The sequence below is a fragment of the Chiloscyllium plagiosum genome, unplaced genomic scaffold (assembly GCF_037043375.1).
Source record: "Chiloscyllium plagiosum isolate Xiang-an unplaced genomic scaffold, Cpla_swu_hap1 HiC_scaffold_31, whole genome shotgun sequence".
NCBI classification, from domain to species: Eukaryota; Metazoa; Chordata; class Chondrichthyes; order Orectolobiformes; family Hemiscylliidae; genus Chiloscyllium; species Chiloscyllium plagiosum.
The window spans coordinates 54280394-54293020 of NW_028270169.1; the positions used below are offsets into that span (position 1 = coordinate 54280394).

At 48.9% G+C, this 12627-nt stretch overlaps 1 protein-coding gene across 1 annotated transcript in view; it reads right to left on the reverse strand.

The window, feature by feature from the left end:
- Positions 1–12627, reverse strand: part of LOC122564163 (protein spinster homolog 3-like) — a 255278-nt gene that overhangs the window by 41657 nt on the left and 200994 nt on the right. The window contains exon 11 of the mRNA XM_043718810.2: positions 11557–11728. Coding sequence (XP_043574745.2) covers positions 11557–11728 — 172 coding nt within the window. The remainder of the gene's footprint in view (positions 1–11556; positions 11729–12627) is intronic.

The following is a 12627-nucleotide window of genomic DNA, read 5'->3' on the forward strand; positions in this document are numbered from 1 at the left end:
GAACAGCCAAGGTCTTTTCCCCAGGGTGGGGGGAGTCCAAAACTAGAGGGCATAGGTGTAAGGTGAGAGGGGAAGGATTTGAAATGGACCTGAGGGGCAGCTTTTCACACAGAGGATGGAATGAGTTGCCAGAGGAAGTGGTGGAGTCTGGTACAATTACAACATTTAAAATACATCTGGATGGGTACATGAATATGAAGGGTTTAGAGGGATTATGGGTCAAGTGCTGGCAAATGGGACTAGATTAATTGAGGATATCTGGTTGACATGGATGAGTTGAACCAACGGGTCTGTTTCCGTGCTGTAGGTGCTATGACTGTATGGGGAAAAGGCCAGGGTGTGAAACTAACTAGAGAAACCTTTGAAGGAGCAGAGCTGGACATATGACTTCATGACACAATCTCTCCCAGTCAATCAGTAATGGACTTGGGCCCTCCTATTCTTCACAGTGTCAGTGTTCCTGAAACTACCGGTACAGTATGGTGGCTCAGTGGTTAACATTGCTGCCTCACAGAGCCAGGGACCTGGGTTTGTTTCCACGCTTGGGTGACTGTTGTGTGGAGTTTGAACATTGTCTGTGTCGGTTTCCTCCAGGTGCTCTGGTTTCCTCCCACAGTCCAAAGATGTGCATAGTGGGTGGATTAGCCTTGGGAAAAGCAGGGACAGGGTAGGGGGGTGGGTGTGAGTGGCATGCTCTTCGGAGGGTCAGTGTGCAGCGATGGGCTAACTGGCCTGCTTCTACACATTGGGCATCCTATGTTTCTTGAGAGGCTCTGAATCTGCAGTCCTGCAGCAGAAATTGTTTTAACGCAGTTGAACTGAGGCCAAGACAATAAAAACTGAAGCCAGCCTTTCTCACCAGTGTTTCTCTTCTGTTTATCCAAAAGCTAATTCTGGGATGGAGGTGTCTGCTGTGGCTCAGTAGCAGTTCTCTCTCTCGCCTTACTATATAAAAACCAGATTGTTGTTCTTAGTGAGTCAGAAGGTTCAAGTCACACACCACAGCCTTGAGCACATAATCTATGGCTGAGGGAGTGCTGCACTGTTTATGGCACCACCTGTCCACAAGCTATCAAACTGAGGCTCTGTCTCACCTCCCAATAAAAGAGTCTAATTTCAGTTTTAAGAAAAATAAATAGGTTCTCCCCAGTGACCCAGACAATATTTAACCCTCAACCAGCATCAGTGAAAACAGACATTCTGGCTTTTTAACTTCTTGCCATCTGTGGGAGCTTGCTGTGTACAAATTACAAGTAACTCAGTGGCTGTAAACCCCTTGGGGTTAACCTGTGACCTCAAAAGGTGCTATCTAAATGCAAACGCTTCCTTCTTCCTCTCTTTGTCAGATTTCCTTCTTGTAATGAACTGCCTAGAACAACCCCTCACTCCCCAGTTTCAGTATCATGTACAACTATAATATTACTTCAGTCCTTACAAATATATACTATGCCATTAATGTACCTCTTTTTTTCAGTGCCGGGTAATTTGTTGAAGCCTCTTGAATATTTCTACTTGCCCACCACATGTTGTACCTGAAGGAGCTGGATCTCAGGCAGAATGCGCCAGCTCGGATCTGAAATAGAACAATGGGATAGCCCATGGCCAACCCGAGGGCAGACAGGACCTGGAAGTGAATGCCTCAGCAAAGGATGGTGCACTGTCGGTATCAGTCTAGGTTTGCAGCTGGAAGTATTTGGAATGGGAGTTGACTCTGGCTGATATCAATGTGCCAGCAACTGTGCCAGAGGTGGCACCTCAACGCCATTCCATAAACAGAAACAGAAACTGAGACAGTTTGGTGAGCATGGTGCATCCCAATTACCGGACAAACAGAGGAATGGATGCGATGTGGTGAGGAGAATGCTACTGAAATGATCAGACAGGAGTGCATCACAGTTACATTACAATGGGAAAGACAGTGTCAAAGTGGTAATGTCATTGGACTATAAACAAAGGCCACTCCTAATAAATCTGGAATTAACAACTAGTCTAATTGCGTCCATAAAATCATTGTCGCAAAATCACATCTGGGAGACTAATATCTTTTAGGGAAGGAAATCTGCAGTGGTGACTCCACACCCACTGTCATATGGTTGTAGTGATTGCAACAAGGTCAGACCTCATAGAAAATTGGGGCTGTTAACCTGGCCCAATCAGGGAGCCCTGGCTGACAGAGATAAACAGGAGTGTTGCCTGGCCAAACTGGCCATCAATAGGTCCAGGCAGCGGGCCGTGGAGGGGGTCGTTAGGGCCGACTGCCTGCCCCTCTTCCGTGGTTACGTTAGAGCCCGGGTGTCCTTGAAGAAGGAGCACGCGGTGTCGACCAACACCCTGGAGTTGTTCAGGGAGAGGTGGGCGCCGCAGGGAGTGGAGTGCATCATTTCTCCCTCCAACTCTATTTTGATTTAGTCCCTACCCTCCCCTTCACTGTTTTGATCACACAGCACTGCCCTTTGATGTGAAGGGCAGTGTTTGTCACTGGCTACCTGGGTGTTTTCCTATCTTCCTGGTGGTGGAATTTGAATAAAGATTCGTGCACTTTGTGTCTCTCACTGTGTCTCACACCTGCACACACACACCATGGGTGCTGGGGAAAAAAATAAGCACTACCGCACTTAGGTGGTAGTGTGGGAAAAAAGAAAAAAAATAATAATAATAATACAGGAACTTCACCTGGTACGGAGGAAGGAGGGCAGGTCTGAAAAAAGAAAAAAAAAGAAAAAAAAAGAAAAAGAAAAAAAAGAAAAAATAAAGGCTCATGGTCACTGTTTTAATCACAAAAAGATAAAAAAAAGAATAGGAGTGTTGTGGCGCTGTGGAGTCCGTGGAAGAAAAAGGAAATAAACAGGAGTGTTTGTTCACCATAGCTGGGTTAGTGTCATGTACTATGCACGTTGAAATAAAGGATGACTTGGTGAAGGGATACTGGCCTTTGTAGTTATTTCAGTGGTTTACACGTAATTGCTCTGTGACATTGTCACTCAGTTCAGGGGGAATAAATGATGGGCCACAAATATTGGCCTTGTCAGAAACCTATCAAACCCAGCCTTGAATATACTCTCTGACTGAGCCGTCATGGTGCTGGAGGATAGAGAATTGCAATGAATCAGCATCCTCTGAATGCAAAAGATCCTCCTCAGTGAGTAGGCAGAAGAGATATGGCTGCATTCAGTAAATAAACTGATTCTTCAGGAAAGGATTCGTGACTAGCTTCATAATTCACTGTCTGGTTTCACCTCTGCCAATGAACGGCAGGCCAGATACTAGAGTGTAAGACTTGCTAGACAAATAAAGGCCAGGCTCTACCTCGATATTTTCCTGACCAACTTGTTCAGTCAGTGACTATTACACACCTTGAGAGCAAGCAGGGCTTGAACCCAGGCCCCCAGGCCCAGAAGTGGGAACACTACCACTGTACCACAAGAGCCCTCACTAGATGGTTTTCCTCCAATGCAGTAATCACATGATGCAACTACAGTGGCATTATTGACTAATCTTTGTAATCAGTCTTGGGCAGTTACACAGAACAGTACAGCACAAGAGCAGGCCCTTCAGCCCATCATGTCTGTGCCAACCATGATACCATTTTCCTGCACACAGTCCCTGTCCCTCTATTCCATATCTGTTCATGTGACTGTCTAAATGTCACTTAAAGTTTGCTATCATATCTGCTTCTGCCACCTCCCCTGGCATCTCGTTGTAGGCAAGTACTACTCTCTTGTGTAAAAGAATTTACACCGTCTCGTTAGTACAACAGACCCAGCCCCAACATAAGGTGCACCCTCAGGGATGGAGAACTTTACAATTCAGTCACCTCTTCCAAAACTAATTAGTATGCTCTCCAGCAAATAGACTTCATGAAACACCGAGATAATTCGAGGCCATTACAGATTCACAGAACAGTGCAGCAATGGACTTTTGCCAGTAGAAAGTGGTGTTTTGGCCAGGCCCCAGTGCACAGAGAAGCAAAGATGAGCAACTGAATACTGAGAGACAGTCCAAAACCCAGCAGGGTACAACAGCAGGAGGGGCATTGCTGTACGCTAGAAATAGTTACCTCCAAACCTGAACTGACAGGGTTATTAAAGGTTACTGAAAAAGAGATAGTTAAAGCAATGTTAGAGATTATTTGAATTATGAACAATATTTGCTGTTAGTTATAAAATCAATAACAAGGGGGCATGGACTGACAACTGCAAATCACATAAAGGGGGGAAAATGAAAAGAATTTTATTTACATGGCAGGCTATTTCAATGGAGAACACATTACCATCCATGGGGGAGAATTTGAGGAGGAAATATATACAAAGATAAAAGGAAAGGTCAAGAAATGGAATTAGAATGAATTCCTTCAGTTGAAGACCGAGCAAAGAAATGGCCCAACCGACCTCCTGGATGTGGTAAATGCTGAGATTTAAAAGGTTAGAAATTGATATGGTTGTTTCTCGGGCGTGGGGAACTCAAGGTGTGATTACCCTGCACGTGATGCAGGTTTTATCAAATGCTACACTGTTCTCTCATGCCAATAACTGTAGTGAGCCACCCAGTGCCAAACATGCTGCCAACCTGCTGTATGTTCAGCAGGAGGCTCTGGTATGAGAGAGGCAGGTGCCAATGAAAGTACTCTGGCACCAGCAGGCTCTGGAATGGTGTCAGCGATGTGTCTGAGACCGAGCCAATGGAACAGCAAGCTAGAGGGGGACTTCCCAGGTTCTCTGATGTGACAATTCGGAAGGGAGGACGGGGTTTCCCGAAGAGCCCATCCAGAGAAGGGAATGGGTGAAAGTAGCCACAGATTCTGGATTAGTGGTGCTGGAAGAGCACAGCAGTTCAGGCAGCATCCGAGGAGCAGTAAAATCGACGTTTCGGGCAAAAGAAGGGCTTTTGCTCGAAACGTCGATTTTACTGCTCCTCGGATGCTGCCTGAACTGCTGTGCTCTTCCAGCACCACTAAACCAGAATCTGGTTTCCAGTCATTGTCTTTACCAAGTAGCCACAGAGTCAATGCAAAGACTTTGGCTCCTGAGGAGCTGGCTGCATCACTACAGAGAGTGGGATGAACTCACAAAACAGCCAAGTACCTGCATCTCCAAATGCCAGCGTGTAGCCAGTGCACAGCACCAACCTCAAACACCACTCAATGCAGCACACTCTCAACACTCAGTCTCTGGCTATCAGCAATCACGCTTTGTATTTGAGTGCTCCACCTCCCCCTGATATACTCACAGCCACTTCCAAAATACCTGCACGATAAGAGAAGGGACCAGCAATGAACTGAAAAGGATGATGTGTTCTGTGAATTATCACTGGGTCACTTTTCAACCAGCACTGCTGTAACTATCCAGAGTGGCACTCTGACAAGTATGATCACACAGCTTTACCCCAGCAAACCCCTTATGGTCACCCCAACCCACTCCCCTTTAAGTCTTTGTGCATTCAGATACCCAAGACCTACACTCTACTGACTGAGGCAGACAATGTCTGAGCCACCTCTCGGACACTGTGTGTATTTTAGAGGAGAGCTCTGTGTGGTGAGTCACCCGTGGGCTGCAGTGAAAGAGGGCAGCCCATGTGCCAACCTCCTGGAGGATGAGGATCTCGATATGCCCAGGGGACAGTTAAGAGCCAACACATTGCTGTGGGTCTACAGTCACATTTAAGCCAGACAAGGTAATGACAGCAGATATTCCTTATTGAAAAGGGCATTGAGGAACCAGATGGGTTTGTACAACAATTGACAGGGATGACCATTTGACCAGATTTTCACCTCTCAATTATTGCCCACTCGCTTAACCCTAATCTGTCTACAGCCCCTTGTAGGCTCTTTCTGCCCCATCTCATAACTTCCGTTCTTCCTATCTTTATAGATTAGATTACTTACAGTGTGGAAACAGGCCCTTCGGCCCAACAAGTCCACACCAACCCGCCGAAGCGCAACCCCCACCCATGTCCCTACAATTACCCCTTCACCTAACACTACGGGCAATTTAGCATGGCCAATTGACCTAACCTGCACATCTTTGGACTGTAGGAGGAAACCGGAGCACCTGGAGGAAACCCACGCGGACACGGGGAGAATGTGCAAACTCCACACAGTCAGTCACCTGAGACGGGAATTGAACCCGGGTCTCTGGCGCTGTGAGGCAGCAGTGCTAACCACTGTGCCACCGTGCCGCCCACCATCAGTGAGTTTGATTACAGTACACTGGGTTTCTTCAGAGGAATGATCAATATAGTCTCTGCTCAAACTGGGTGTACACCATTGTCAGCCCCCCCTTGGCTGCCAGAGAACTGAGATACTGAGCCCGAATTCACCTTCTTGTTATCTAGAGGCAGATTTACTTTTTTGTTGGTATGTCATGAAAGAGTACAGCAATGCCTGAGTCTCATTCAGGTTGAAGCCAGTATAAAGATACCATGGAATATCAGAACAAGAGGAGGCTATTCAATTAGGTCTTGGCTCGTCTGTACTTTAAGTGCATCTACTTACATTGGTTTAGAACCCTTAATATCCTGTAGAATAAACATCTATCAATCACAGTTATGAAATTTTGTACTGATCCCCAGCTTCAAGAATATTTTAGATTTTAACCCCATCCCATTGTGCGAAGAAATGCTTCCCGCCATCATATGCGATTGGCCCAGCTCGAAATGAAAGGTTTACTCTTGACACTGAAGGAACAGCGATATACTTCCAAGTCAGGGTTCAGTCAGAAGTCACAACACACCAGGTTACAGTCCAACAGGTTTATTTGAAATCACAAGTTTTCATAGCGCTGCCCCTTCTTTGGGTGAGGTAGGACTATACTTGGTGTCCTGTGACTACTGACCTTGTCCACCCCAGTCCAACACCGGCACCTCCACATCAAGTCAGGATAGTGAGTGGCTTGGAGGAGAATCTGCAAGTGTTGGTGTTCCCATGTATCAGCTGCCCTTATCCTTCTAGATGGAAGTGTTCATGGGTTTAGATGGTGGGTATCTGAGGATCTTTGGTGCATCGTGTAGATAGTACACATCGCTGCTATTGATCATTGGTGGTCAAGGGTCTTTTAAAAGTGTGTTCCTCAGATATGGGCATCACTGGCTAGGCTAGCATTTATCGCCCATCCCTAACTGCCCAGCGGGCAGTAAGAAGTCAACCACATTGCTGTGGGTCTGGAATCACATGTAGGCCAGACCAGGTGACAATGGTAGATTTCCTTCCCTGAAGGACATTAGCCATCCAGTTGAGTTTTCATGACAATCAATAATGGTTACAATTAGGCTAAAACTTTGTTCCAGAATTTCACTGAATTCATATTTCACCATCTGCCATGGTTAAATTTGAAACCATGCTCCCAGAGCATTCATCTAAGGCTCAGGATTAGCTTTTGCCCAAAATGTCGAGTTTTGTTGACGCACCGTAGAAAGCATTCTATCTGGATGCATCATGGCTTGGTATGGCAACTGCTCTTCCCAGGACCATAAGAAACTACAAAAAGTTGTGAACACAGCCCAGACCATCACGCAAGCCAATCTTCACTGACTCCACCTATACTTCCTGCTGCCTCAGGAAAGTAGCCACCAAAATTAAAGACCCCTCCCACCCTGGTTATAATCTCTTCCAACCTCTTCCGTCAGGCAGAGATACAAAAATTTAGACACACATACCAACAGATTCAAGAACAGCTTCTTTGCCACTTTTATTAGACTTCTGAATGGACCTTTCAAATTTTAAATTTAGTGTTGATCTTGCTCTTTATCACCTTCTCTTTAACCATTACATTGGACTCCTCACTCTGTTCTATTACTGTTAAGCACTTTGTACACTATGACCTGCCTGTACTTCACTGTACCTCGGTACATGTGACAATTATAAATCAAATCAAATATTCTGTCACGCTGCTCACTGCTGCGTTTTGGTGCAAGTTATTAAGAAATCTGGCAATGGAAAGCTAATCTCAGTAATGGTGATCATGAACCCATTGTCAATTGACATCAAAACCCAGCTGGGCAGGAGTGGGTGCTGCAGATGCTGAAGATTAGAGTCAAGGTCAGAGTGGTGCTGGAAAAGTACAGCAGGTCAGGCAGCATCCGAGGAGCAGGAAAATCGAGCAGGAACATCAGGATGTTCCTCGAATGCTACCTGACCTGCTATGCTTTTCCAGCACCACTCTAATCAAAACCCAGTTGGTTCATTCCCTGCAAGGAATGAAATCTGCCACCCTGACCCACATGTGACTCCAGATCCACAGCAATGTGGATGACCACTTCAGAGAAATTAGTGATAGGCAATAAATGACAACAATATCCAACGAAAGAATAAGTATTAGAAAAGGATAGCGGGCAGGCCTGGGGATGGGTTGGGGGTGAGTTAGTTGCCATGAAACCCCAGTCTCTGGCCCACTCTTGTAGCTTGATAATTACCATGGCAAGTCCCGTTCAATTTCTAGTCAATTGTGAATCTAGGATGTGGGGGATTCAGTGATGAAAATACTATTAGATGTCAAGTGTGGATGGTTAGATTCTCTCTTGTTGGAGATGGACATTACCTGGCATTTATGTGACATGAATATATCAGCTCAACCCAGAATGTTGCCCAGATCTTATTGTATTTGAACACAGACTGCTTCAGTGTCTGAGGAGTTGTGAATGATGCTGAACATTGTGCAATCATTGACAAACATCCCCACTTCTGATGAAGGGAAGGTCGTTGATGAAGATGGTTCAAACTAGATCAAAGTTGAAACTTTATTGCTGGAACAGCACAGCAGGTCAGGCAGCATCCAGGGAACAGGAGATTCGACGTTTCGGGCACAGGCCCTTCTTCAGGAATGAGCAGAGTGTGTTCAGCAGGAGAAGATAAAAGGTAGGGAGGAGGGACTTGGAGGAGGGGCGTTGGAAATGTGATAGGTGGAAAGAGGTCAAGGTGAGGGTGATAGGTCGGAGTAGGGTGGAGGCGGAGAGGTCAAGAAGAAGACTGCAGGTCAGGAAGGCGGTGCCGGGCTGGAGGGATCCGGCTGAGACAAGGTGGGGGGAGGGGGGATGAAGAAACTGGTGAAGTCCAAGTTCATCCCCTGCGGTTGGAGGGTTCCCAGTCGGAAGATAAGACGCTCCTCCTCCGACCGTCGGGTTGTTGTGGTTTGGCGGTGGATGAGTCCAATGACCTGCATATCCTCGGTGGAGTGGGAGGGGGAGTTGAAATGCTGTGCTACAGGGTGGTTGGGTTGGTTCGTCCGGGTGGCCCAGAGGTGCTCTCTGAATCGCTCCGCAGGTAGGCGGCCTGTCTCCCCAATATAGAGGAGGCCACACCGGCTGCAGCGGATGCAGTAGATGATGTGGGTGGAGGTGCAGGTGAATCTGTGGCGGATATGGAAGTTTCCTTTGGGGCCTTGGAGAGAAGTGAGGGGGGAGGTGTGGGCGCAAGTGTTGCACCTCCTGCGGTTGCAAGGGAAGGTGCCGGGAGTGGAGGTTGGGTCGGTGGGGGGTGTGGATCTGACAAGGGAGTCGCGGAGGGAGTGGTCTCTACGGAAAGCTGATAGGGGAGGGGAGGGAAATATATCCTTGGTGCTGGGGTCTGTTTGGAGGTGGCGGAAGTGATGGCGGATGATGCGCTGTACATGGAGATTGGTGGGGTGGTAGGTGAGGACCAGTGGGGTTCTGTCCAGGTGGCGGTTGGAGGGGCGGGGCTCAAGGGCGGAGGAGCGGGAAGTGGAGGAGATGCGGTGGAGGGCACCGTCGACCACGTCGGGGGGGAAATTGCGGTCCTTGAAGAAGGAGGCCATCTGTGTTGTACGTATTTTGAACTGGTCCTCCTGGGAGCAGATGCGGCGGAGACGAAGGAATTGGGAGAATGGGATGGCGTTTTTACAGGGGGCAGGATGGGAGGAGGTGTAGTCCAGGTAGCTGTGGGAGTCGGTTGGTTTGTAGTAGATGTCCGTGTTGATTCGGTCGCCTGAGATAGAAACAGAAAGGTCTAGGAAGGGGAGGGAGGAGTCCGAGACTGTCCAGGTGAATTTGAGGTCGGGGTGGAAGGTGTTAGTGTAGTGGATGAACTGTTCAACCTCCTCGTGGGAGCACGAGGTAGCGCCGATACAGTCATCAATGTAGCGAAGGAAAAGATGGGGGGTGGGGCCAGTGTAGTTGCGGAAGATGGGTTGTTCCACATACCCTACGAAGAGGCAGGCATAGCTGGGGCCCATGCGGGTGCCCATGGCTACTCCTTTTGTTTGGAGAAAGTGGGAGGATTGGAAAGAAAAGTTGTTCAGGGTGAGGACCAGTTCGGTCAGTCGAAGGAGGGTGTCGGTGGAAGGGTACTGGGTGGTACGGCGGGAAAGGAAGAAGCGGAGTGCTTTGAGTCCTTCGTGATGGGGGATGGAGGTGTACAGGGACTGGATGTCCATGGTGAAGATGAGGCGTTGGGGACCGGGGAAGCGGAAATCCTGGAGGAGGTGGAGGGCGTGGGTGGTGTCACGAACGTAGGTGGGGAGTTCTTGGACTAATGGGGACAGGACCGTGTCGAGGTATGCCGAGATGAGTTCGGTTGGGCAGGAGCAGGCTGAGACGATGGGTCGTCCGGGGCAGTCAGGTTTGTGGATTTTGGGCAGGAGGTAGAAACGGGCGGTGCGGGGTTGTGGGACTATGAGGTTGGAGGCGGTGGATGGGAGGTCCCCTGAGGTGATGAGGTTATGGATGGTCTGGGAGATGATGGTTTGGTGGTGGGGGGTGGGGTCATGGTCAAGGGGACGGTAGGAGGAGGTATCTGCGAGCTGGCGTTTGGCCTCAGCGGTGTAAAGGTCAGTACGCCAAACTACTACTGCGCCTCCCTTGTCAGCTGGTTTGATGGTGAGGTTGGGGTTGGAACGGAGGGAGTGGAGGGCTGCGCGTTCCGAGGGTGAGAGGTTGGAGTGGGTGGGAGGGGTGGGGGAGTTCAGGTAGCGGTTAATATCGCGGCGGCAGTTTGCTATGAAGAGGTCGAGGGCAGGTAGGAGGCCAGCACGGGATGTCCAGGTGGAAGGGGTGTGTTGGAGGTGGGAGAAGGGGTCGTCAGAAGGTGGGCGAGAGTCTTGATTGAAGAAGAAGGCACGGAGGCGAAGGCGGCGGAAGAATTGTTCGGTGTCACTCCGTGTATTGAATTCATTGACCCGAGAACGTGTGGGAACGAAGGTGAGACCTCTGCTGAGGACTGATCTTTCATCCTCAGAGAGGGGCAAGTCTGGAGGGATGGTGAACACACGGCAGGGCGGGGAGCTAGGACCTGGTGTGGGACTGGAGCTGGATGCGGGGGCGGGGTTAGGCCTGGGGGCGGGGACAGAGGTCGGCGTGGGGGTGGAGTTGGACATGGTCCAGCATCTGCAGACCTCACTTTCTCTTCAAACTAGATCACCACACTGAGGAATTGGGCTCTTGTAGTTGTAGTGTCCATACCTTTTGCCGAAGGCGTCCAGGTTCAAGTCTCACCAGAAATATGCAACAACTTCTATGAACAGGTTGATTAGAAATGATCTACAATGAGGAATTCCTGACCACCACAACCACCTTCACGGTGTCCCCACGATTGAACTCCCACCCCATTACCTTGAGCAATCGGTGATGCTTTCAGCCGATCCTCCTCCAGATGGTTTGCCGTCCACAGGAATAAGGCTCCTCCAACAACAGCAATAAAAGGGCACAGCAGGAAGGCATGTTCCAAGCTCACAAACTTCCAAAAGCTTGAGGCTGGACGGGTTTCCCGGATACCATCGGAGATCTGCAGGCAGGTCAATCACACAATCAACCATTTCCTTACACAAAGGCCTGTCCAACTCTTCCTACTGAGACCTGGAAACACTCACGGCTGCCCTCATTTGGCTGCAGCTCATCTGTGACACACCTCATCCCCTACAAAAGACATTTGGGTTTTATGGGTTAGGGGAGAACCTTTCTTCTGTTTAAATATTGGGGCCCAATCATTTTATTTAGGTGTGCTCCCGCTCTGGGAACAATGTGAGAACTAATACTTTTCTGGTACTCATCCAATGCTAATCAAGAAGAGAGAGTAAAGGTGGGCGCGGGGACAGTGGGAGGGTATCGCGCAAGGTGCTAAAAGGTCTCCTCTTGTTGCTAAGGGAGACAGACAGTATCAGATGGGGGTCAGTGGGTAACAGCGTTAGCTGGGGCTCAGTGGGTAACAGTGTTAGCTGGGACTCAGTGGGTAACAGTATCAGCTGGGGCTCAGTGAGTAACAATGTTAGCTGGGGCTCAGTGGATAACCATGTTAGCTGGGACACTGGGTAACAGCGTTAGCTGGGACACTGGGTAACAGCGTTAGCTGGGGCTCAGTGGGTAACAGTGTTAGCTGGGGATCAGTGGGTAACAGTGTTACTGGGGCTCAGTGGGTAACAGCGTAGCTGGGACTCAGTGGGTAACAGTATCAGCTGGGGCTCAGTGGATACCCATGTTAGCTGGGGATCAGTGAGTAACAGCGTTAGCTGGGGATCAGTGGGTAACAGCGTAAGCTGGGGCTCATTGGGTAACAGTGTTAGCTGGGGCTCATTGGGTAACAGCGTTAGCTGGAGCTCAGTGGGTAACCATGTTAGCTGGGACACTGGGTAACAGCGTTAGCTGGGGCTCAGTGGGTAACAGTGTTAGCAGGTGCTCAGTGGGTAA